General features: G+C 41.8%; 1 protein-coding gene across 8 annotated transcripts in view; it reads left to right on the forward strand.

Annotated features, from left to right (window-relative positions):
• Positions 1 to 10,477: 10,477 nt before the first annotated feature.
• Positions 10,478 to 27,636, forward strand: part of LSM14A (LSM14A mRNA processing body assembly factor) — a gene marked incomplete at both ends in the record, with an annotated part of 47,726 nt that continues 30,567 nt past the window's right edge. For all 8 annotated transcript variants that reach the window (XM_084257347.1, XM_084257350.1, XM_084257348.1 and 5 more), the window contains one exon: positions 10,478 to 10,598. In XM_084257347.1, coding sequence (XP_084113473.1) covers positions 10,478 to 10,598 — 121 coding nt within the window. The remainder of the gene's footprint in view (positions 10,599 to 27,636) is intronic.

Genomic DNA, 27,636 nt, shown 5'->3' on the forward strand with positions numbered 1-27,636 from the left:
GATGCTCACAAAGCACATGCAGGAATAAGCCATTTGAAATGTCTCCTGGCCTGGTTACTGAAATTCTCTGGCCCTCTACCATTACTCTGCATTTGCGCTGACAGTGGGCCATGAACTCATTGGATTTTAATTTTGTGTCTCATCTTGTGGCTTCCTACAGAGATGAAGTCTCCTCTCTCTGAAAACTTTATATCTGCATACACACATCATATAAATAGTATCTTGTGAAGTTCTACATAGAATCTTTTTTGAATCATGGACATATGGATTAATCCACCTCACTAAATGGGAGAAATTTTGAATCACTGGTCTTTGAAATATTTTTTCTAGAGTATTAATGGTGAGTTCTGAGAGGATGCCACATAGAAAGCTCACAAGAGGTTGCCAAGATGGTGCCTGCTGGGATGCGAACTCAGGATCATTCCCTAGTGTCCCCCTGCCTCCCAGGACAATGCTAAATTGAAGAAGACACAAAGAAATGAAAAGATATTCCATGCTCATGAAAAGATTTAGCTTTATTAAAATATCCATGTAACCTCAAGCAATTTATAGATTCATACAATCCCTAATAAAATTCCCACAGCAGTCTTCACAAAAATAGAACCAAAAACTCTAAAATGTGTATGGAATATAACAGACCTCAAGTAGCCAAAGCAATCTAGAGGAAAACGGACAAAAATAGGATTGTGTTCCCTGACTTCAAACTATACTACAAAGCTGTTGTACTCAAAACAGTATGGTGAGCAAATAACAGACACATATCTCAGTGGTACAGAAATAAACCCACATATATAAGAACAACTAATTTGTGACAAAAGAGTCAAGAACACACATCTTAGGCAACTGTCTGGACAGTGAAGGCAGTACATAGCTGGAATGTGCACCACCCACTTTACAATGTATACAGCCTGGACCTCAGTTCTTCATGGAGGAAACAAAGCAACTCAGGAATACAAAAGAACTTAAAAATATCTTTTTACGTATTTGTCCTATGAGATAAACCTTCATTTACCATAGCAGGAAATTAATAGATAATATCTAAAGTGGATAAATCAAGAACTAGTGATGTAAGTATATCATTTAGAAACAAAGATAACTACCAGGAGAAACAGCCGAAAGAGTTAAGAATGGTTGCCTCCAGAGAACCACAGCTGGAGAGAGGTAGACCGGGCATAATTGCATCATAAGTCCTTCTGCATGATTTGATGGTTTAACCTTATGCGAGGATTAGTGGGACTTTGATTTTTTTTAATATATTTTTCCAGAGAAAATGACTGGAAGGTTTTTTTTCTCGTAGAGCATTGTTTCATTCTGGAATTTTCCAATTAAGCTTTTGGCTAAACACATACATATGATAATGATTATTATTCAGGAATCAGGAGGTTTGTAAAATCGTTGTGTGCCATTAGAGCAATCAAGCTCAGCTCTAACACATCTTGGCTTTTCAGGATAATTAGACCACACTGGAGGCCCAGATGGGGTGAATGAAAAGCCATGGGTGTCTGCCATAGAGTAACAAGAAAACATCACGCAGAACTACTCAACTGGCAATTGAAATTTGCATGTTAAGTTAGCACACAACAAGAAATGAATAAAAATACTTGAGTTTGTGGCAAAACATTTCAATTTAAAAGCCAAACAGAGAACATAGGTGCGGTAACGAACGTCCTCTACAACTCATTTTAAACCCGCCTGTTTTAAAATAGAATCTTTAAAACTAGATGAGATTCCTTCTGTAGCTTTTATGTTAAAAAAAGGTCACCTCCTATTGTGAGCATCTTTGTTGTCCTTTCACAAAACACCGAAAAATCATTCATCTGTTCATTCAGCTGACAAAGATGCTTTGCATGTCTTCATGCAAACCCAGAGTTGGTGCTAAGAATGCAAAGGCACATGGTGCACATGGTGCAAAGGCACATGCAGCCCCTGCTGTCTGCACAACTTCAGACGCGTGCAGAATCTGGATAAGTGGATAGATTTCGCCACCATGTGATCAGCCCCAGCAAAATTAGTGTAGGTTGGATGGTGCCGTGTTACAGAAGCCAGCTGCTCCCAGAACAGCAGTGAGAAGGCTCCTGAATGGAAGTGATATCTAACCTATAAACAGAGGTTCGAGAGGAAGAAGGGAGAATTCTAGAATATGACTCTGGAATAGAGGACAAAGGCCAAAGGGTGGAAAGAATGGGAGACACTGATGAGACTGGCAAGAGGTGAGATGAGAGAGTGAAGGAGCCAAATCACACAGCGTTTGTCAAAAACAGAGCACAGGTTATTCTAAGAACAGCAATGGGAAACCATGGAAGGTTTTGAAGGTGGGTGAGAGAAACTGATCTGGCATTTAGAAATGCGTTTTAGAAAGATGTTTGATCAGATAAATTCATTACAGATCAGTTGTCATGATTTTGCTTACTTTCCAATCACACAAACTTCTTACCCATTTCTATTGTTTGTTGTTAAGATCTTTGGACAGATTTCTGAGTAATAGTAAGATTAATATTCTAATAGATGGACCTCCCTGGTGGCCTGGAAGTTAAGTCTCAGCTGTATGACCACAGAGGCCTGGTGGTACAGGGATCAAGTCTCAGCACTATCACCTCTAAGGCATGAGTTCAATCCCCAGCCAGGGAACTAACCCACATGGCACAGCAGACAAACTCTCCTGTCTTGCCCGCTGCTCCCCTCAGCAGTGTATTTCAGTAGATCTGCCTGTTCTGCTCCCCACTCTGTCTTTGGTGTGTCCTCTCACTGCGCCCCCCCCACACACTTCTGGCCTGTGCCCCAGTTCTTGTATGCAAAAATAAATAAAATCTTGGGGCCTCCCTGATGGTGCAGGTGGTTGAGTGCAGCGCTGTGAAGCTGTCCGCAGCCTCTGCAGTGCCATTTCGATCCCCGCCAGCCACGGAGCAACCCACATGGCGCGGTAGACCTCTCCTGTCTTGCCCGCTGCTCCCCTCAGCAGTGGATTTCAGTCAGTCTGCCTGTTCTGTTCCCCACTCTGTCTCTGGTGAATCCTCTCACCCTCCCGCACATCTGGCCTGTACCCTGTTGTTTTTTTTTTTTATTTGTTTGTTTGTTTATACATGCACTGGGTACAGTCAGAAGCACAGGAGGGTGAGAGAATTCACCAGAGCCAGAGCGGGGAGCAGAGCAGGCAGAAGGACCGAAGTACACTGCTGAGGGGAGCAGCGGGCGGCAGGAGAGGTCTGCGCGCCATGTGGGACCCTCCTCCAGTGGCGGGGGAGCAGCCAGGGATCGAACCGGCGCTGCCGAGGCCGCGGGCAGCCTCGCAACCCAGTGCTCAACCGCTGCGCCACCGGGGAGGCCCATGTACCCTGGTTCTTGTTTAAATAAATAATAATAATAAAATTCTTTTTAAATAAAGAAATAAAATCTTTAAAAACATTTTTAAATAATATTGTAATAGAGAGTGCCATTAAGGATACAAAGCACTTTTGCATCTGTAGTCTCACTGCATAGATTTAGGAGGCAGGTGGTAGGGAAAGAGATTTGGATCTGCTTTTACCATCTTTCACCCTGTGTCCATGGAAGATGCTGATAACTGATCGGACCACAGGGTCTGATCATCTCAGATACACTCAGAATTATTCTCAACACAAATCTCCAGGCAAGCAGTGCCATCTACTTGTCACTTGATGAGAAATTCTCTAGAATTGCATAGGGCACGAACATTATGGAATCATGCAAACTCGGTTGAAGCCCCTGAATTCCCACCTTAATCCTAGCTCTAAGTTATTTGACTTCTGTAGTCCTTAGTTACCACATTTTAAAGGATTCTTATTTATTTATTTGTTTATTTATTTGTTTGTTTGTTTGTTTATACAAGCACTGGGTACAGTCAGAAGCGTGGGAGGGTGAGAGAATTCACCAGAGCCAGAGCAGGGAGCAGAGCAGGCAGAAGGACCGAAGTACACTGCTGAGGGGAGCAGCGGACGGCAGGAGAGGTCTGCGCGCCATGTGGGACCCTCCTCCGGTGGCAAGTCAGGAGAGGTCTGCTGCGCCATGTGGGTAGCTCCCTGGCTGGGGATCAAACTTGTGCTGCACGGATAGCTTTATAGGCAGCATCTTAACCCCTTGCATCACCAGGGAGGCCCTAAGCTTCTATCTTACACGGGGAAGCAAATTAAATCCAAAATACATAGACGGTAACAATGATGATAACAGCAAAAGTCAGTGAATAAAAAAAAAACAATAGATAAAATGAGCAAAAACAAATTTGGTTCTTTTTTTAAAGATTTATTTATTTATGCATACAAGAACTGGGGTCCAGGCCAGAGGTGCAGGGGGTGAGAGGATGCACCAGAGACAGAGTGGGGAGCAGAACAGGCGGATCTACTGAAATACACTTCTGAGGGGAGCAGGGGTGAGACAAGAGAGGTCTTCTGCGCCAGGTGGGTCAGCTCCCTGATCAGGGATCAAACTCATGCCGCAGTAGCTGCCAATAGCTTGATAGTGCTCAGATACTAACCCCTGCACCACCAGGGAGGCCTTCAGGACACTTTGGCTGCATGTTAAGAGAAGCTCAAAATAATTGGCACAATTAAGAGAGTTGACAGTACAAGTACCATCCTTTCACATTGTCATAAAATTCCCAGCCTCCTTGCTGTTCCCACCAGTCAGTGAGTCATCTTGAACTTTCTGGATCAGACAGGCAGCCACCAGATGATCCCAGTATATGCTACATGGAACAGAATCACTCAGTCAACCCTTCCTTAACTTCCTGATTCACAAAATTGTGAGATATAATAATTAACATTATTGAATTTTGGGGTGATTTGTTACACAGCAACAGGTAACAAGAACTAACGAATGCAGAGAGGAAAATGACCATAGAATATTATATCTAATACCTTCATACAATATCATTTGCAAGTTACTACTTTCCAGCTTTATTATTTGCTGCCTGTTTTTTCTTTTAAAGAATCTATATACTCCCTGGCCTCCCTGGTAGTGCAAGGGGTTAAATCTCAGTACAATCAAGCTGTCACCAGCCACTGCAACATGAGTTCAATCCCCAGCCAGGGAGCTACCCACATGGTGCAGCAGACCTCTCCTGACTCACCCACTGCTCTCCTCAGCAGTGTATTTCAGTAGATCTGCCTGTTCTGCTCCCTACTCTGTCTCTGGTGAATCCTCTCATCTCCCCCAACCCACACCTCTGGCCTAAACCCCAGTTCTTGTATGCATAAGTAAATAAATCTGAAAAAAAAGAATCTATATACTTGCACAATTCTATATTCATTGTTATTTACATACTGCTTTATTTTATGTACATTGTATCTTGTAAGCTTGTGTCAGTGTTGCTATACAACCTTAGTTTAATGGTGTCATACTAGAAGGAGATTTTGAATATTTTTTATTGCAATGCAATTCACATACCATAAAATTCATTCCACTAATGTGTACAGTTCAGTGGTTTGGGGCAGGTTCATAATGCAGGGTGACCAGTACCGTTCTCGAACTCCAAACATGTCATTGCCCCACAAGGAAATCCTGCATCCATTAGCAGTCACACCCCATTCTACCCTTCACCCCTATCCCCTGCCTCTGTCAACCACTAATCCACTAATCTGTTTTATATCTCTATGGATTTTCCTTTTCTTGAATTTCATAGCAACAGAATCATACAACCTGACCTTTAGTGTCTGATTTCCTTCACTTAGCCTAAGATTATTAAGGTTCATCCATGTTGTAGTATATATCGATACTGCATTTTTTTATGACTAAATATCATATATTAATTTATATAAATAATATATTGTGTGAATTATAATGTCTTTTGCTTATTCATTCATCAATTGATGGTTATCTTGGTTGTTTCCACTTAGGTTGTTATAAATAATGTTACTATGAATTTCTATGTACAAGTTTTTGTAGGGATATGTGTTTTCAGTTATCTTGAGTCTATTCCTAAGAATGGAACAGTTGAATTATACGGTAACTTCAAACAAACTGTTTTCCAAAGTAGCTGCAGTATTTTACATTCTCACCAACAAAGTATGAGGGTTCCAGGGCCTCCCTGGTGGCGCAAGGAGTTAAGACGCAGCACTATGAAGCTTTCCCCAGCCACTGCAGCAGGAGTTCGATCCCCAGCCAGAGAGGTGACCCACATGGCACAGCAGACCTCTCCTGTCTCGCCCGCTGCTCCCCTCAGCAGTGTATTTCAGTCAGTCTGCCTGTTCTGTTCCCCACTCTGTCTCTGGTGAATCCTCTCACCCCCCCATGCCTCTGGCTTGTACCCCAGTTCTTGTATACATAAATAAATAAATCTTTAAAAAAAAAAAAGTATGAGTTCCAGTTTCTCCAAATCCTCACTAACACTTGATAGTCTTTTTTCCCCCCTCAAATTTTATTGTCAGTCCTCTATATAACTATATAAATTGGGGGGGGGGGCGAGTATAACTCTACATCTACACATGCACCTCCTTCACTCACCCTGTGATATCTCATAGTGATTTTTGGTTTACGATTAATGTTACACATCTTCTGTGCTTATCTAGCCATTTGTATATCTTGTTTGGAGAAACATCCATACAAACCTTTTACCCATTTTTTAATTGACAGTTTGATATGCATTTTTATAATTGATTGTAAATGGTTATTTATGGTGGACACAAGTCTCTTATCAGATTTGTGTCTCCATTCTGTGGGTTGTCTTTTTACCTTCTAACAGTGTCCCTTGAAACACAAAAGTTTTTAATTTTTATAAAGTTCAATTTGTTTCTTCTTTGGTTACTATAGTTTTGCTATTATATCTAAGAAACTATTGCCTAACCTAGGTCACCAAGATTCCAATAGCCTACAAATACAAATAAAATCCTCCCTCTCCACTGAATGTTTTCAGTTATTTCTGATATTTCAAATATTTCAGCTATTTCAAAACTCCAATGTTTTCTTCTAAGAGCTTTATAGTTTTAGCTCTTACATTTTAGGTCTTTGATCTGTTTTGAGCTTATTTTCATCGATAGTGACTTTGAATCTTGCCTGTCAAATGGAGAAGGGGTGGAGAGTCTTTTGTATCAAACAGAAAATGAAGGAATGATTAGAAGAGGGAGTGTGAGACATATATTCTGGGGAGCAATTGATTTGTGCGGTTGGAGCATAAGACATGCAAAGAGAAGGTTAGGCATTACAATGAATGACAGTGGCCATATACACAAAAAACAAAACAAACAAAAAACAATGGGGGGCAGGAAATGATGTTTTCTCCATAGTCTTCATCAGCCACTCCACAGGCTCACCAAACAAAGACAATGTAAGTAAAATATAATCTACTAGCTAGAAACATAGTTTGGGACAAGATTCTAATTCTCCTTGTGTCTCCTTTCAACCAGATTGCTCTCCCTTAACACCTCCATTGCAGAAATAGCTGAAAACATTCAGTGGAGAGGGAGGGTTTTATTTGTATTTGTAGGCTACTGGAAATGATTAATGACTCTTTTTTTATTGTTAATATTTTATTTTATTAATTTTTATTTTGTATATTTTTTTAATTTTTTTTCTTTTATAGAGGCATGTTTTATTTATTTGTTTGTTTGTTCGTTTGTTTCGTTTATACATGCACTGGGTACAGTCAGAAGCGCGGGAGGGTGAGAGAATTCACCAGAGCCAGAGCAGGGAGCAGAGCAGACAGAAGGACCGAAGTACACTGCTGAGGGGAGCAGCGGGCGGCAGGAGAGGTCTGCGCACCATGTGGGACCCTCCTCTGGTGGCCGGGGAGCAGCCGGGAATCGAACCGGCGCTGCAGAGGCTGCGGGCAGCTTCGCAACCCAGCGCTCAACCGCTGCGCCACCGGGGAGGCCCTATTTTGTATATATTTTTTACATCATTTTTCATTTTTGTGCAATGTATGCATTTTCATCTTGGTTATCATCCCCGTAAAATTCCCACCCTCCCCCTTGTTTTGATCCTACTCCCTTCTCCCCCACTGTAGTGTGTCTCTGCTGATTTTGATTTTCACTTTATTATAATTAGTCTAATGATTGATGACTCCTAAGCAGGGAAGCAACTGGGGGCCTGGGCTTTTGGGGAGCAATGGTAGAGAAATGTGTCCCAGTTCTCAATTTCTTTTTAGTAGTTATGTTGGAAATTCAAATGTATCATATATTACATTGGCTACCACACAGATCAGCTGCATTTCTGCATAGTTCCTGGCGCCCTAGGGTGCAGGAAACCATTTACTGCAAAATATAAAGTATCAATAGAATCAAAAAGATTGGTGATTGATTGGATGCAGCTAGATTAGGACTCTAGGTTTCGAGATTGGAACCTGGATGAGTCCTACAGTTAGTAATGAGGACAGAGAGCCTGGATAAAGGACAGGTTTATTTGGGGGAAGGAGGGCAGTAGATGCAGATAATTTTGAGTATGTTGCTTAGAAAGCCTCTGCGGGACACCCAAGCAATGGCACCTAGTAAACTTGTGGTTAGTATGACCCTGGACGTCAGGCGATCTAGAGTGAAGGTGGAAATTTGGGAATCCTCAGTTTATCGATGGCAAACAATGAGCTCACTCAGGAAGCATGAGAAGTTAGCGAGGTTCCAGACTTGGAAGGAGAAGGAAACAACAGGAACAGAGTTTAACTTCTAAAACCTTTCTTTGAGGCCTCTATGCACCAGAACCAACATAGGTTCTGATCTTTTTTCTACTTCCCCTTTCGATATTGCCAGGCTTCTCACCATTTGTCCACTCAGCTCACCAGACATCCTGCCTATGCTCTGACGTCATCCAAGTGATCATTCATGCAGCAATTTACTGAGCAGCTGCCCTGTGTCAGGTGCTCAGGTCCAAACCACACAGCAGTGACCAAAACAATGTCCCTGTCTCAGAATGTTTACATCCTAGCGAAGGACAGACACACATAAATAATTAAAAAGACACACAGGGGAAGGGAAAAGGCTAAGAAAAGAAGCACGAAGGGTAAAGGAATGTAGAGTGATGTGAGTTGTGTTAAAACAGGATGGTTATAAGGAAAGTCCTCTCTGTAGGTGACACATGAGCAGATCTGAATGAAGTGTCAACGTTCTGGGTGGATGAAACAGAAGAGGGAAAGGATCTAACAAGGAGCTAAATCATACGTCTTTATGAGCCAAAGTAAGGAGTATGGCTTCCACTGTGTGATATGGGATCCCTGGAAAGAGGGAGCGCAGAGGAGGGACATGACCTGACTTAGATTTTAACAATATCTCTCTGGTTCCTGGGTTGAGAACAAACTGCCGGAGGCAAGGACAAAAGTAGAGGGAGCTTCTAGAAAACTATTGCAATAATCCCGACCAGAGGGGATGGTGGCATGTTGTAGAGAAGTAGAAGTGGAGATGGTGAAAAAAGATGAGATTCAGGATATAGCCTACAGGTGGAAGGTCAGGATCTGCAGTCAACACAGATGTGGGGGTGCGCAGAAAAATGAAGGTTGAGCCCCTTCTCCCCCAGGATGAGCAGCTGAATAACCACATACTCAATGGGAAAAGATTAGGTTGAGAGGATAAGAGGAGTGTGACTTAGGAATTGCCTATCAGACGTTCAACTAGAGACGTTGGGAGGCTATTGCTTTCTATAAATCCAGAGTTCCCAAAACCGATGAAAGCTGCAGATGCTTGGGATTAGTCTGCGTACGATGGCAGGAGCCTGGTGAGCATCTGAGCGTGCTGGACCAAGTCCCAGTTCCAGCAGCAGCGAAGGCGAAAGAGAGAGAGAGAGAGAGAGAAAGAGAGAGAGAGGAGAGAGAGAGAGAGAGAGAGAGAAAGAGAGAGAGAGAGAGAGAGAGAGAGAGAGAGAGAGAGAGAGAGAGAGAGAGAGAGAGAGAGAGAGAGAGAGAGAGAAGGGGGAACTCGTTGGGCAATCAATGCCGTCAGGGGGCCATAAGAGCTCCCCGAGGGGCGCCATTACTTCAACAGGTGAAGGACGGGATCTAAAAGGAGCTGGACAGGAGCGGGAGGGTCGCAGGCAACTCTTCAGGCCGAGGCATCCCCCTCTGCACACACAGAGGACTCAGCACGAGACACACGGGCCTGCAAATGGCGGAGGCCGCGGGCGAGGTCAAGAGGGCGCATGCGCGTCCACCCCAGCCCACGGCGTCCACAGCCACCCGGCCTTTCCCCGGGACGCCCCTCGGCCGCGGAGCCCGGTCGCGCGACACCAGGTCGACCTGCGCCGGCGGGACCACCCAGGCCGCCGAGCAGCCGGGAGCCGGGGCGGCCGGCGGAGTCTCGCGAGAGCGCGGCCTCGCCGCCCCAGCATGCCCCGCGCAGCCGCGGCTGCTGCTGCTGCCGCCGCCGCCGCCGCCGCGCCGCGGCTTGAGGGCGGGAGGCTGGGGGAGGGTAGCGGAGCCGGCGCCGCCGCCATGTTGGGTCTGAGGCGGCTGCTGTAGGCGCCGACGGAGCGAGCGGGCGTGCGGAGCGGCGACAGCGGCGCGGGATCTGCCTCTCAGCGAGCGGCCCGGAGGGGCGGCGGCGCCGGCGCCATGAGCGGGGGCACCCCCTACATCGGCAGCAAGATCAGCCTTATCTCCAAGGCGGAGATCCGCTACGAGGGCATCCTCTACACCATCGACACCGAGAACTCCACCGTCGCCCTCGCCAAAGGTACGCCGGGCCGGGCCGAGGGGGGGGCGGCCGGGCCGGGCCGGGCGGGGCGGGGCGGCCCGAGCCCTCGGCCCCCGCGGTGCCCCCGTCGTCGGCCGTTCGGAGGCCGCCCCCGGCGCTCCCTGCCGGCCCCGGCGTCTTGGGCCGGGCCGCGGCCTCCCCCGGGCGCCCCGGCTCCCGCCCCGGAGGTCCGCGCCCTCAATCCGGGCACTCCCGGGCCGGGCGCGGGGCGGGCGCGGCGGCCCTGAAGTCCGAGAACGGGCCGCAGAACCCGGCGGTGCGTGTCTTCCAACTCCGAGATTCGGCGGTTCTGCCGTTTTCTCGCAAAACAAAGCCTGCGTGTGGAAAGAATTTTTCCGCCTCGCCCGAGTTTCGTGCTCATTTGTGCACGCCGCGGCCCCCATTTTTCGCACGTTCTGGATTGCAGTTGGTCGGGATATTCCTCAGGTGCACCCGGAGTCATGTGCCAAAACTTTGGGGTTGCTCTGCGGGGCGGGCGGGCGCGGCTGGCCGGTGCCCAGGCCGGGCAGGGCGCATCCCGCCCGGCTCCTTGGTGCCATTTACCTGTTCAGCCGGAATCCGCCGAGCCTGTTGTGCAACCAGCTCTTCAAAAATGCTCGCTGCGCTCGCGTCGACCCTGTTTCTGGAAACCCCGAGGGAGGCAGGGTGCGAGCTGAGTCCAGGACCCTTGTGCAGAAGGCAGATGTGAGTGGTCGGGGGGTGCGGGTGGGCCCTGGGGTGCTCGTGGGCCCCGGGAGTTGTGTGCCTTGAGGAGGAAGAGGTCCTTGCCACCCCCTCCGTAGTAGTCAGTCTTTAGCGTCGCAACTACCTGGGTTTTGTTTCCGTTCACACGTGCTGGGCCTGCGCTGCGCCAGAACACTAGGGAGAAAATAAACTTTAGCTGCTGATCTTCAAAGAAATCGCACAAGCTTGGTATGCTTAGGAGAGGAAGCAAGGTAACTACTACGGTGGTTTACCCAGCCTACCTGGTAGAGTTAGGAAATGAGTATCTTGGTCCGAACAGAGGTCCCGGGGATAGGAAGAAGATTTTCTAAATCGGGGGTGTGTGTGTGTGTGTGTGTGTGTGTGTGTGTAACCTCTGATAGTAGAGTCATTTCACAATATCAAACAAGTACTTATTGACATTATTGACATTTTTTTAGAATGCTCTGGCAGGTCCTTTTTAATAACAGTCTTGTTGGAACAAATCTACCTGGGTAGGGAGTGTTAAATTATCTTAGTTTCCTTTCCTTTCTCCCATCAGGTGGATAATTTAACTGTTCAGTGTTGTTGTTTTTGCGGCCTTTGAGTCTTAAGGTGTCTTTTCCCAGTCGGAGCATTATCAGGGAGTTGGTTTGCCTAACTGCTTTCACTCCTCACCAAAAAAGGGCATACATTTTAAATATATCTAAGGTATTGACTTCCGTCTCTTTAAATCTACATGTCATTTGATGGAAGAACCTAGAAATATCAGTATTTTAGTGACCCACGTTTGAAACTGTTTGTCTCTTCAACAGCTTCGAAAGTCAGTAAACATTTAATTAGTCTAATAGTTAATTTCGAATGTCAAACATAACTTGTGCCTTGTAACAACGCTTGGTAAATGTTATATGAGTACAGTAATGAAAAGGTTTTTTTAATCTTTGCACTTGTTTAGTCATTGAATTTATGTCTTTAACTTATGGCTTTAATGTTTAATCACACATAAATAATATATGCTTTTTCTTAAGCAGTGTTAGTGTAAGCGGGATTTGGGAATTTCAGTCAGTTTGCAGAAACTAGAAACGGGTTACCAAATTTTGCTATATTCTACATAATAGTATCTGACCAAGCACTGGTTTATCACTGTACATTCAACACTGGGCACTTAATTCAAATTTCAATATAAAAGTGAGATGTTTGGTTTTAGGATTTAGATGACTTGTTGGGTAATTTGATACCTGAATTTCCACCTTTTTCAAAATTTGGGTGAAGAATGGCAGTCTGATCTTAAACCCAAAAGTTTATTCATGGAGTTTAGTATATCTACTTGGATTTAGAGATTCCTGTTACTCTTTTTAAACTATGAATTGAATTAATCTCTGAATAACAAACCTTCTAAGAATTCTCTTTAAAATATTAAATTTTTGCCTTCTCAGCGTTGTGTTTTTGCTTTTTTTTCTTTTTTTTTTTGGCTTGGGGTTTTTTTTTTTGGTTTTGTTTTTTTGCCTTTTTCTTGTGAAATATAACCACACGTGGAAAAGACACAGATAAAAATGAATTTTTGTATCTTATACAAATTTTATTGCTCTTTAAAAATGGATAACACACTGCTTTCAACTCTAAGTGGTAATACAAATATAGACTTCGAGCTTTCAGAAATAATTCCCTTTCATTAGTTGATTAAAAATACAAAAAGCCCTTCGTGTTCACACACTTAACAAAAAATGAGGTATTTTTAAACAAAAAACCTTGTAACTGTCACCCAAGACATCGCCAACCTCCCACCACCTCCATCTTCCCAACACAACTACTGCCCTCTGAAGCGAGATAAAAATGTTATTCTAATATTTACAGTTTTGTCCGCAGAGTTTGCATTCCTGAAAAAATAGTTTAGTTTTGTCCATCCTTGAGCTGTATGTGAATGGAACCGTCTTTATATGTAATCCTCACAAATACACCGTAGGTTTATTCTGCCCTTTTTATGGGATTCAACAGTTGATGTTGAAATTGTTTACAGTATTTGGCTATTGTGACCAATACCTTTATGAGCCTTTGTGTTAAAGTGCACTAATGCATGTTATGTCATTTTCTTAAGGGTGTATACTTAAATTTGAATTGCAGCATCACAGGGTAATATGTATCTTTATCAGGTAATGCCAAGCATTTTTACTGGTTTTGTTTACTGATTTTTATCTCAATTGTTACTGGTTTGTTTACTGGTTTTTATCTCAGTTATTACTATATTAGAGTTCTAATTCCACATCTCTCACCAATAATAATATTTAGAATCAGATATTTTAATTGTAGCCAATCTGATGGTTTTATAGTTGTGCCTGCTTTTAATCTCCCTGATTACTAATGAGGTGAACACTTTTTCCTATCTTCATTTGGATTTCATCTTTCATGAAGTGCCTTTGAAATCTTTCACCCATTTTTTATTAAAATGCACATCTTTCTAAAGTTTGGTGTTCTGAGTATAAATCCTTTGTTGGGTGTATGTGTATCATAAAGAAGTTCTTCACTTTAATGTAGACATGTGTGTTGATCTTTTCCTTTATAGCTAGTGTTACCTGCCCCCCCTTTCTCTTTCTCTTTCTAAAGGAATTTTCCCCCTACCCCTGGATTATGGCGATACTTTATCTTTTCAAAGCTTTTTTTTTTTGTTTTGCCTTTCACATTTAGGTCTATAATCTCCCAAAATTGATTTTGTGTGTGGTGTGAGGTATTTAAATCTTTAAATTTAGTAAGGGATACCCTTGGTTTATGTGGTCCAGACTATAATTTAGATCCTTTGCTTGGATATAACTTATAATTTAAATCCATCTGGAACTATAAAATACTCTTGAAATCTTGGACTAGTTACATTTGATGTGGTATGTAATTAGGGTAACCATATGGCCTGGTTTGCCCTGGTGGAAAGTCCTTGTTTGTGCTGTTGTTCTGCCATAATTATTAAAACATCCTTTTTCTCCCTTGAAAATTTTCCAGTTTGGATAATAAATTATATGTTCACACTGTCATCAAAAGCCCAGTCCCATAGGTACTGCTAAATGGGTAATATCCTTTCTTTTCTGCTAGAGAATTTACAGACTAGCTCTAATTGTGTAAAAGTGAGGTTGAGGTAAATTTGATGGGCTTTGGATATCAGAAATCTTCTACGAGAATGTCAAGAAGTTTTACAGGCAACCTACAAAGACTTTGGTGTCAGTCTGTTAAGTGTTTCTAGATAACCTGGCTTGTAGTTTGTCTCTGGTGGGACTTGTCACAGCCCTGGGTTTATTTTCTTCCTGACATTGATCGTGACCTACACATAATCGTCTTTGCTTATTTGTGTGTGATTATTGTCTGTCTTCATTTTCCCTCTCCCATCCCCAGATAGGCTGAGTGAGTGAAGTTAATGAATAAATAAATGAAATGATTTCGCATTTTATTTATTAATCTTGTGGAGATTTCTTGGGGGCTATCTTCAAATAATGCTTTTTCATATCCACAGTCGTACATTTTAATTTAAAAAAGGATAAAATCTTATGACAAAACAGACATTATTAGGGAGAAAGTTTTACTCAAGCTTAATTATAATTTCCATTTAAAATTTAAGGGAGGGCCTCCCCTGGTGGCTCACTGGTTGAGTGCTGGGCTGCGAAGCTGCCCACACCCTCTGCGGCGCTGGTTCGATCCCGGCCGCCAGCAAGGGTCCAACATGGCACGACAGACCTCTCCTGCCGCCCGCTACTCCCCTCAGCAGTGTATTTCAGCAGTCTGCTTGTTCTGGTACCACACTCTGGCTCTGGTGAATTCTCTCACCCTTCCGCGCTTCTGACTGTACCCTGTACTTGTATAAATAAATTAATTAATTAAAAATATATAAAAAAATAAAATTTAAGGGAAGAATCAGTTCAGGGTGCTTCAGGGCATTGCAAAGTGTAAGATGCATGAATCGTCTAGAATATCCCCATTTGTGTTCACTCCTGTGTCTGTGAATATGATGTGCAAGCACACACTAGATCCCGATTACCTATAGATTTTTCCCCACGGAAGCTCTGTGAAGGTTGGGTTTTTGTCTCATTACTCTATCCTCTGTGCCTAGAGCAGTGCCTGGCACCAAGCAGACCCTCAGTAATTATTTGAATAAGTTGGCTTTGGCCTGGGGTGGGGGTGGAGTCCACAAAGCCTGTATGGAATTAGCTTTAGGACATCCTTTTTCCCCCCCTAACAGTAGCACTTCAGTGGAAACCAGGTTGTCACAGTGCTTTAGGAAGAGACGAAGAAGAATGATTATATGAACCAATTACTGAAACAATGATTTGTCCTTAAAATCGAGGGATTGATGAAAGAATACAAAAGCAGATAAATTGGTAACAGACTATTTCCTTGGTCATCTACTAAGTCTTGTACATTGGCATAATTTACCCACTTTATGATTGTTAATTAGCCACAGTCATAAACTGTGATTCCAGCGAGAGAGTGGGAGAGTTTTGTATTTGTATGATGGATGAAATACCTGTGAAATGCTTTATTGGCTGTTTGCATTCTCACATGAGTTTGGGATCTAACTCAGAATCCGTTCACAGAATCACTGTCTGGAATGACAAAGGTCTAATGAAACTTCAGTCTATCTTTTGATCGCCCTATTTAGTCAGTGAGGTTGCCAGAACTTAGAGCCTAGGGAAGTTTATTGTTGCTGTGGTTTACAGAAACAGCTGGTGATTCTGAGAGTCTGAATATAGGCGCCAAAGACTAACTGCATTTTCCAGTGGACTGAGATAAGCCATGACTTTATGAATCAGAAGTAGAGAAAAATGGCACAAAAAAATCTAAAGAAAATAATAATGGAAGGAAATAGAGTTAAGAAATCTTATCTCTGTGTAACACATAGCAAGAATTTTGTGTTTAACTTGGTGTCAAAGAAGTAACTGCAGGTTTAACGTGAGTTTAATTATTTCATGGTATAGGATGCCCTTTAAAGGAACAGTTTGCATTTTATCTTCTCTGTCTGCCTTAAAGTAATACTTTAGCCATTTTCAAAAGATACCATTTTTTTAATTCTAAATAATTTTGTTTTATTGAGTAAATACATGTAGGCTATGATTTGTGAATACTAGTTTCAAAAGCATTTAAAATTATTTTTTTAATTAATTTTTTTATTTTTTATATTGTTGTTCATTTTTAAACAATATTTGCTTCCCACCACCCCCTCCGGTGTAGTCCCCATGGAATTTCCTTCCCCATCACCTCTGTCCCCTGTGCTCCTCCCTCCCTCCCTCTGATCCCTTTCCCTCCTCCTCCCCTGAGAGGTCTCTGATTTATAATTGTCCATTTTTGCTTTGTTGCATTTTGTACTGTTATTATTTTTTTACACTGATGTCTTATTTGGTTCCCCTATATTCCTGCTATAAGTGAAATCATCCGATATTTTTCTTTTTCCTTCTGGCTTATTTCACTGAGAATAATTCCTTCTAGTTCCATCCACGTTGATGCGAATGGCATGAGTTTATCTTTTTTTGATTGCTGAATAATATTCTATAGTGTATATATACACATCTTCTTGATCCAGTCATCTATTTTTGGGCATTTGGGTTGTTTCCAGGTTTTACCTATTGTAAATAGGGGTGCAGGTGTTCTTTTCAATAAATGTTTTTGTGTCCTTTGGGTAGATCTTAGGAGTGGAATTGCTGGGTAGCTCCATTTTTAGTAGACTGAGGAACCTCCAGACAGCTTTCCATAGTGGTTGGACCAGTTTGCACTCCCACCAGCAATGTAGGAGAGTTCCTTTTTCACCACATCCTCACCAACATTTGCTATTGCTAGTTTTTTTTTATATGTGCCATTCTTACTGGTGTACAGTGGTATCTCATTGTGGTTTTGATTTGCATTTCCCTGCTGATAAGGGATGTTGAACATTTTTTCATATGCCTGTTGGCCATTCGCATTTCCTCTTTGGAGAAATGTCTTTTTAGTTCTTCTGCCCATTTCTTGACTGGATTGTTTTTTTGTTGTTGTTGTTGAGTCGTGTGAGTTCTTTGTGTATCTTTGTGATCAGTCTCCTATCAGTTGTATGGAGTGCAAAAATTTTTTCCCCATCAGTGGGGTGTCTCTCTATTTTGGTTAATGTCTCTTTTGCTGTACAGAAGCATTTCAGTTTGATGTAATCCCAGGTGTTTATCTTTTCCTTGACTTTCTTTGCTTTGGGTGATGAGTCTTTAAAGATGTTACTGAGATGTGTGCTCTGTAGTGTTTTACCTGTGTTTTGTTATGTATATTTTATGGTTTCAGGTCTTATGTCCAGGTCTTTTATCATTTTGAGTTGATTTTTGTGCGTGGTGAAAAGTAGTGGTCTAGTTTCCTTTTTTTTTTTTTTTTTGCATGTGGTGGTCCAGTTTTCCCAGCACCATTTGTTGAACAAACTGTCCATGTCCTATTGCATACTCTTTGCTCCTTTGTCAAAGATTAGTTGTCCATATAAGTATGGCTTTATTTCTGGGATCTCTGTTCGGTTCCATTGGTCTGTGTGTCTGTTTTTGTTCCAGTACCAAACTGTTTTAATTATTATGACTTTATAGTATAGCTTGACCTTTTTTTTTTGTGGTTCTATATGAATTTCATCAGTATTTGTTCTATTTCTTTGAAGAATGTCATTGAAATTTTTGTTGGACTAGCGTTGAATCTGTATATTGCTTTTGGTAGGATGGACATTTTAATAATGTTAATTCTTCCAATCCAGGAGCAGGGGATGTCTTTCCATTTCTTTGTGTCTTATTTCTTTTAACAGTGTTTTATAATTTTTTTTTTTGGATAGGTCCTTCACCTCTTTTGTTAGGTTTATTCCCAAGTATTTGATTTTTTTTTTTTTTGCTTCAATTGTAAAAGGGATGGTTTTCTTGATTTCTTCTTCTTCAGATTGATTGTGTATAGGAAGGCTACTGATTTTTGTGTGTTGGTTTTGTATCCTGCTACTTTACTACTGGTTGATTATTTTGAGTAGTTTTTCTGTGGAGCTTTTAGGGTTCTCCGTGTGTTTAATATCATCTGCAAATAGTGATAGTTTTACTTCTTTCCCTATCTGGATTCCTTGTATGTCTTTCTGTTATCTGATTGTTCTGGCTAGGACCTCCAGTATTATATTGAAGAGCATTGGTGAGAGGACATCCTTGTCTTGTTCCTGATTTTAAAAGAAAGGCCTTCAGCTTTTCGCCATTGAGAATAATATTGGCTATGGGTTTGTCATATATGGCTTTTATCAAGTTAAGGTATGTTCCTTTCAAAAGATATCATTGAAGTAAATTTTTAATGGATAATGTGTGTATTAGTCTGTAATATGTTTTATTCACAATGATCCTATTCTTGCTTTGCAGATCTTTGTTTCTGGGAGAAAATGTGACTCAAAAGACTATTTGGAATATTTAGTAGTTCTTTGAGCTTGAATAGTTATTTGACCTTATCTTTAATTTTGTCTTTCAAGTAAGAACTATAATGCCTATCTTGCAGAGTCATTCTGAGTTAAATGAAATAATATCAAAAGTAACTAGTTTCTTATAGATGCTCAGCATAGAGGACCTCTCCTTATTTCCAGCTTACCAACTTCACATCCAAATGTTTGTTCTCTAGGCTTTCTGCTTAATTCGTCTCTCAGTATCCTGACTTCGTCAGTCATTCAGATGTACTGTAGTCTACAGTCTACTGATCTCACTTCCTTTCACTGTCCCTCAGGCCCCTCTTTACTTTTCCTCTTTATCTTGATTAAATTCCCTGAGCAGATGCTATGAATCCGCATCATGCATATACTTTCAACCCCTTCCCTTCCTGCTTTCTTATACAAACTTGGAGAGGCCTCAAACCTCATTTTATCAACAGACATGCTGACCAGTTTTGTTCTGGAGTAACCCTAGTGGTCATGGCCACTGCCCAGTATTCATACTCTTCCATTTTCTATTCCATTCTACTTCATTTTTTTTTTTTCCCTAAGATCTCTAATTCCTGCCCATCTTCACTTTTAGCCTGTGAACTTTGCTTTCTATTTAATGAAAAAAGGAATAGCAGGGCCTCTCTGGTGACGCAAGGGGTTAAGTACCGCACTATGAAGCAATCGCAGCCTCTGCAGCACGAGTTCGATCCCCGGCCAGGGAGCAACCCACATGGTGCAGCAGACCTCTCCTGACTCACCCACTGTTCCCCTCAGCAGTGTGTTTCAGTCAGTCTGCCTATTCTGTTCCCCGCTCTGTCTCTTGTGAATCCTCTCACCCCCCATACTTCTGGCCTGTACCTCAGCTCTTGTATGCATAAATAATTAAATCTTTTTAAAAAAAAAAAAGAAAAAGGACTAGTAAACAGAAGAGAATTTTAATAAACTCATCCCACATGTACCCACTTTACCTACATCTGTGTCCCAAACCTCTCTCCTTTTTCTCTAATCATAATAAACTGTTCTTACTTACATCTTTAAGACCACTCTTCCACTTGTGTAGTAGATTTCATCTCCTCTTGAAAAAGAACATTGCTTCAGTGATTCTCTGCTCTCCAACATATGTTCAGTTTTTCCTTCTCTACCAGATTTTTCCTCTCCTTGCAGATACGATGTTACTTCTCCCATCTTAAAAACAGCCACAACAAAGCACTGCTGTCTGCATTTCTTCTTTTTTTTCTGTTCCCATTTCTGTCTTTCCCTTCACACTAAAACTTCTTGAAAGTGTATACCACTTATATCTGTTGTTATTTGAAACCACTTTATTTAGATTTTTATTCCCATGGCCCAAAGTTACCTCAGACTTCATGTTGCAAAATGTACTAATTGGTTTTTGTCCTCAGTTTACTTGACCAGTCAGCAATATATGACACAATTGGTCTGTTCCCTTGAATTTCTCCACTTGAAATTATCCTGAGTTTCTCTCATGCCTCACTGGTTGATTGTCAGTTTCCTTTGTTGATTGTTCAATTTTTAAACCTCCAAATGTTGAAGAGCCCCAGGGCTCATCACCTACTCTTTCCTTCCTCTCCTTTCCCCTCCTCTCCCCACTCTATTCTGTGTTTTAAAGGTTATTTTCTTAATTAGTTTGCCATCTGCACTCTTCTCTTGATCATCTTAGCCAGTTCATGGCTTCAGATGCTGCCTGGACATTACAGCCTCCCATCTCCCACCTGGATCTCTGCTCTAACTCCTGAATTGTGTATCCACTGCCCGTGGATATCTCCACCTGAGAGACTAGGCAGCTCACATTCAACACGTCCCAAACCTCTCTCTCCAACAGCCTTCTTCATCTTATGAATGGCATCTCATTCTTTTAGTTGGTAAGACCAAAGTCTTTTCAAGTCATCCTTCATACCTCTGCTGCTCTCACAGTCTGGTTTGTATTTCTGGTCCTGTCAGCTCTATTTTCAAAACATATTTAGAATTTGATCTCTTAGCATCTCTACTACTCTACCCTTATTATTTCTCACCAGTCTATTCGGCGACACTGAGGGTTCAGTTTAATTTTTGTCTTGTTTTTTCCCTCCCTTCCCCATCCCTGTGTTTGTTTAGATTTTAAATTCCTATTGGATGCATTTACCCTCTGATTTGTTGTTGTTGTTGTTGATATATCATATTTTTATATCCCTGTCTTGTAGTTTTATAGTTCAGGAGATTAAAATATAAAACCAACCACAAGGGAATGCTCAACTAAAAGCAGCTTAAAGAGTTAAGATTAAATTTAGCCTGTAGATTGAACATGCTTTTATTTTCCTTCCTGTTGATAAATCCTAAATCCTGCTGTACAGCTACCTGAAAGAGACTTTTTTTAATGGCACAAACCTGTAAAGGGCAAAGCAGATTTGGAAAGGCGATAACAGCAACAAATTTTGTAGGCTGAAAGCAAATAACTTTAAATGACTTCTTAGCAGAATTGAGAAAACAGCAAACTAAGTTGACAGCAGGTAACCTTAGTGACACCCACGCTTGTAAAAGGCTGAGGAACTGCCATCACCAGGTGACTGGAAACGAGAAGACTATGAAGTAATTAGTAGTGAAGGTGAAGCTAAAAACTGGAAGATTAACTCAAAATTTGTTTCAGCAGTGCTTGGATCGCCATATCCCCTTTTTCATTTCACATAAATGGGTAGCTAATCCCCTCTAGCCCTGGCACTCTCTGGAGAGGTGTAGTAAAGGTTCAGAGAGAAGCTAGGCCCAGTTGAGAGCAGGAGTACCAATCACACCAGAGGCCACTGGAGCAAGCGGAGTAAGGGGAAGCTTGCATCTGCCTTGTGCTTTTTGTCATAAGCTGTTCATACGCGAGAAACACTAAGAAGCAATTATTACCACTTGCTAAGACACTAGATTAGGTGCTGGAGTTGGGGAAAAGAGCATTACAGACGAGATTGTTGAGGGCACGGCGCCTAAGCTAGGGCCTGATATTTAAGTCACAATAAATCACATGAAGAGGAATCTAGGAAAAAGTGTCCGGCCCACAAGAGCACCTAGCATTGGGCCAGAGTGCTGTCATTTAGGTCTTCAGGTCAGTGAAATTTCTGATTCCGATTTGGGCCCGTTTCATAAGCTTCCCTGGAATGGCAGTACTCTTCTACGCCTTACATGGCTGTTTCTCAAGAAATGAACAATGCTGCAGCCCAAGAAGTCACAAAGAGAAGAATTAATAGCTAATAAAAAAATGTGTCAAGTAACAGACTCAGCACTCCCGCCACCTTTTATTTTGCTTCCAGTGCTGAAACCTCAGCATCTTTCTCCCCTGGTGTTCATTGTGCATAGTAAATTAACTATTTGTTGATCACATGAGGTTATTTCTGAAAATTTTCCATGGTCAAAAAATACATGGTTAAACAACCAGATATTTAATAGGAACAGAGTGTGATAAATTCAGACAGCACTAAGGATATTTCATTCTGTCAGGTTAGTAATAATGAGTATGGATGAATTTTCTTTCCCATCCTTTGCTTTATAGAAAGGTTTAGCATCCCTCATTTCCAGGTTCAGATGTCCTTGTAAATGTGTTTTACATTTTGGCTATTGTTTGTTGGTATGTATCACCATCTACATTTTATAATTTTTGTTTATTTTGCAATGCTCTCTTCATGCCACTTCCCTAAATTATTTTTCGCAGTTACCTCAGTTTTGTTTAATAGTGTATATATATCCAAATAACTGATTAAAAGGCAAACATTCATCAGGAAGAGTTGCACAAAAGAAAAATAATAGTCTCCCTAAATCCATGCACTCACTAATTGCTATTCCTTTGCACTCGATCAGAAATTCTAATGATTGTGGAAAGATATGTAAATCTGCATGTTAGAGGAACTAATTAACTGAGCATGGTCTCAGTCTATAGTTGTGGGAAATGAGTTAAAAGAAACATACAGATCTTTCTCCCCCCCCCCCACTGCAAAGAAAAGGGGAGAAAATTAGTGAAGATGATGAAATATATTATTTTAAGATGAGTTTGAATCTTTTTCGTCTAACAGGTTACTTCAGCCTTTAGAGTTAAGTGGTGTGAAGAGTTGGTTGAATTGGTAAGGAGTTGATTTTTATATTTGAAAGGTGACAGGGCTGTAAACTCTTGAGGTAGAGATATTCTTTATCTTTGGGTCACCAGTGATTGGCATATAATAAATGCTGCAAAGATTGAAAATATCACAGAGAGAAGGTTCGTCGGTAGTAATCTCTCCATTAGCATTAGAGGTTGCAAGTCTGGTAGTAGGTACAGGAAGCTATAATAGAGGTCAAGACGGCTGTTCTGCTACAGCTCAGTGACATTCCCTGACAGAAATAAAGGTGGTGTATGTAGGTAAGGGTGAAGAAGAGGCCCTGGAGGAGAGTGCAGGTGTGCAGAAAGGAAAGGTTTGTAGAGGAAGCCTGTGGTATGGCTCAGAGAGAGACCTGTGGGATCTTACGTTGTAAGTAAGGCTCCCCTCCCAAGTGAAAGCTTCAGCTCCTGCTTGCTGCCATCCTACCATCAGGGTGTATGCATGGGGCCTGTGTGGTAGAAGTTTATAAATGGTACTCTTTTAGTATTCATTAAGTATTTAAACTTTATACTAAACTCACAGATAACTTATTCCAAATATGAGGTCTCTCAGATGGGTTTCAGCATTTGTTAGTGTGACTAGAATGTGCAACAAGAACTACACTTACGGATAAATATCTGGAAAAGAATACTCAATGCAACCTTTCACCACTTTTTTTCCTGGATTGATACTATTACGTGTTTGCTGTTTTTTGTGGGATGGTTGTTGTTGTTTTAATATGTCGAGGGTTTGTTTTTTTCCCCTCTTTTCCCATCCTACTCATAGTCAGTTATTGTTGACTAACTTTTTTGCTGTAACTAGTCATTTTCTCACTTTAAGAAGGTTTATATAACTTAATTCAATTCTGGGCCTCCCTGGTGGCGCAAGGGGTTGCCATGCAACCTGTGAAGCTGTCGGCAACCTACGCGGCACGAGTTCGAGCCCTAGCCGGCCAGGGAGCTACCCACATGGTGCAGCAGACCTCTCCTGGCTCATCCACTGCTCCCTTCAGCAGTGTTTTTGGTCCCTCTGCCTGTTCTGCTCCCTGCTCTGTCGCTGGTGAATCCTCTCACCCCCCCACACCTCTGGCCTGTGCCCAGTTCTTGTATGCATAGCTAGATAAGTCTTAAAAAAATTAATTCACTTCCCTTTATATTAAGTAATATTCGGTCATTTGAAAATAGCTTATTTAATAGTTTTTTCACTGTGGAATTTATCCAAGAAATATTCAGATGTCAGCAATGTGTAGGCTACTGTGGAAGCTGCAAAGATGATTTAGTTACAGACCTTTCTCCTGAAGATCATTCGATTCTTGAAAGGAGAGTTTCAGACAGTTGTAGACTACTATGAGATTTTTAGAGAAAGAACTTATTATTTCATCTGGGACTATTAATGATGGAGTTGTGGGTGGTTAATTTTGTACCAACTTGTCTGGACCGTGGTGTCCAAATATTTGCTCAAAATTGTGGGTATTTATGTGTCAGTGTTTTTTGAATGAGATTAATATTTAAATCAGTGGACTTTGAGTAAAGCAGATTGCCTTCCATGAAGTGGAGACTGCGCCTCATCCAGTCAGTACAAGGACTTAGTAGAACAAAGACTGAACTCTGAGTAAGAAGGAATTCTGCCAGAATGCCAGCAGACTGCCTTTGAACTTGAACTGCCACTCTTCCTAGGTCACCAGCCAGCCAGCCTACTCTGTAGACTTTGGATTTTCACTGAGTCGTTTCCTTAGAGAGAGAGAGAGAGAGAGAGAGAGAGAGAGAGAGAGAGAGAGAGAGAGAGAGAGAGGTATACATCCTGATCAATTTAAGTAGTATCTTTACTGAAATTTAGAATAGGTTGAGCATGGGTAGGAGCAATGGTGAGTAACAGAAAGCCTGTTTTCTGTGTTCTGATTATAATAAGTTGGTTGGAACCTAACTTTAGGTAGGTGGATTGGGACCAAGTCTTATAACTGGTACTTGATAGGAGTTTTACCCTTAAGACTATATCATAAATCTTATTCCAGATTTCCATTTGAACTTTCTCAGCCTTAGTTTCCCAATTTACTTTTGAGCATTCCTTGAAAAATTCAACCTTTCGTTTATTCTCACAGTTTGATGGTCAACAGATTTGCTTTTCTTCCTTATTAATTGATAATAGTTTGTGTCAAAACATTATGGCTTTGGGCCTCCCCGGTGGCGCAGCAGTTGAGCGCTGGGTTGCGAAGCTGCCCGCAGCCTCTGCGGCGCCGGTTCGATCCCCGGCTGCTCCCCGGCCACCAGAGGAGGGTCCCACATGGCGCACAGACCTCTCCTGCCGCCCGCTGCTCCCCTCAGCAGTGTACTTCGGTCCTTCTGCCTGCTCTGCTCCCCGCTCTGGCTCTGGTGAATTCTCTCACCCTCCCGTGCTTCTGACTTTACCCAGTGCTTGTATAAACAAAACAAACAAATAAATAAATAAATAAAACATGCCTCTATTAAAAATTTTTTTTTAAATTAAAAAAAACATTATGGCTTTGGAAAATGTTAATGATGTCATTGGGGATACTATGTTTGTCGATGCATAATTAGCATATTTAACTTAGAGAGGTTTGGTGTTTCATACTGGAGATACTGTGCTGGGAAACTGGTCAGAAGGGACTCACCTTGAGCTGAGTCATAGGCCTGTGAGATCCAAGAGACTGCAATGGCAGAGAGGGGGGCTGCCCAGAAGTGAAGGGCCCACCCATAGAAATTCAAAACTCCACTTCTCTGAAGGATCTCTTCAGACTTCTCTGTGTATGAATAGCCCTGTGACTAGTTTCAATGAAATTCGGCCAAGTCCCCGTTTCCTCATCCTTACCCACTCCTTAACTGATAAAATTTAGCTTCTTTGTTCTCAATCCCAGTCCCTAAAAATCTGTGTCAACTCATTCCCTTTCTTAACCTGGGAGACAGTGTGGAGTTCTTCTCCCACCTCCTTGTCAGTCACTTTATAATAAAGCTGCTTTCTTTTCTCAAAAATAAAAAATATATAAATTTTTTTAAATAGCAGAGAAAGTTATTTCCCCTCTCTCCCACTCTCATTAAACTTTGGTCACTAAACTTTCTAGTTTGGAGAATAAGAAAAATTTAGAATTCTTATTCAAACTATGAAGCAGCATGATGTTTAGAATATAGACAACCACCCCTGGCCTTATTAGCCTTCTAGCCCAACTTACCGTTTTATGTGTTCACATTTGGAGGCGTGTGGGGGCAGGGGGATTCATTGAGGTGAAATTTGTATTCCTGAAACTTTATGAAACCTAGGAATCCAGTGGCATTCGGTGCAGTCACAGTGTTGTGCAACGACCACCTCTGTTTCAAAATTTTTTTCATCACTTTAGAGAATACTTCTACCCATTAAGTAATCCTTCCCATTTCTCACTTCCTCCAGAAACTTACTTATTTGCCTCTGTGCTTTTCCCTATTTTCAATATAGCATAATAACAGGAATTGTACAATATGGGATGTTACACACTTTGCTTCTTTCAGTTAACGTAATTCTTTGGAGCTGCATTCAGCTGTGACATGTAGCTCGTGTTCCAGTTTATGGCTGGAGAGAGAGAATGTAAAGGCATAATTTGTCCATTCATGGGGGGGGGGCGTTATTTTGTGCATAGAAGAACTGGGGTGTAGGCCAGAGGTGCAAGGGATGTGGGGGTGAGAGGATTCACCAGAGACAGAGTGGAGAGCAACAGGCAGACTGACTGAAATATACTGCTGAGGGGAGCAGCAGGCGAGCCAGGAGAGGTCTGCTGCGCCGTGTGGGTAGCTCCCTGGCTGGGAATCGAACTCATGCAGGTAACTTCATAGTGCTGAGAATTAAGCCCTTGTGCCACCAGGGAGGCCCCATTCATCTGTTGATGGGCATTTGAGTTATTTCTACCTTTCAGCTGTTATGAATAATTCTGCTTTAAACATTTGTGTACCTGTTTCTGTATGAAGATACTTTTTTGTACTTCCGTGGAATTGCTGAATTGTGTGGTAATTTTATGTTGTGTTTTGTTTTTGAGGAACCACCAAGTTGTTTTCCACTTTAGTCACACCATTGTAACCTGTCCACCAGTAGGAATTCCTTTTTCGCCACATCCTCACCAAGATTTGTTATTTTCTGTTTTTATTAAGCCATCCTAATAGCTGTAAAGTGGTATTTCCTGATGGCTTTGGATTACATTTCCGTAATGGCATTAAACATCTTTTCATGAGTTTGTAGGCCATTTGCATATCTTTTGAGAAATGTCCCCAAGTTTTGCCCTTTTTAAATTGGGTTGTTTAAATTGTCTTTGTTGTTGAGTTGTTAAGAGTTCTATGTATATTCTAAATATTATACCCCTACCTGTGACTTGCAAGTATTTCTCCCATCCCATAGCTTAGCTTTTAACATTCTCAGTAGTGCCCTTTGATATTCAGAATGTTTTAATTTTTATGAAGTGCAATTTATCTGTTTTTGTTGCTGCATTGGCTTTTGATGTCAAATCTAAGAATCCAGTGTCAAATTTAAGTCATAGTTACTCCTATGTTTTTCTTTAATAGTTTTAATGCATATTTGGATTGTTGACCCACTAAAAGAAAAACTGATTCTCCTCTACTCCCAATACTTATAGCCCAAATGTGTGTTTTTTTCCCCCCACATCGCTGAGTTCTCCAACTCCCCAGGCACCAGCTGTGTGTCCTACAATTTCATTCACTTCTGACAGTGTGTATTCTGAAGTTAGTGTCAGATCCCCCAGGCTCAATCTCACAAGGCTGCCCTGCCCTTGGACTTCTAACCAACTGGCTATAAATTGGGGCTTCCAACAACCCTCTGCTTGGTTGAATCACTTGCTAGAATGGCTCACAGAACT

Source organism: Talpa europaea (genome assembly GCF_964194135.1).
Source record: "Talpa europaea genome assembly, chromosome: 16".
In the NCBI taxonomy this organism is placed as follows: domain Eukaryota; kingdom Metazoa; phylum Chordata; class Mammalia; order Eulipotyphla; family Talpidae; genus Talpa; species Talpa europaea.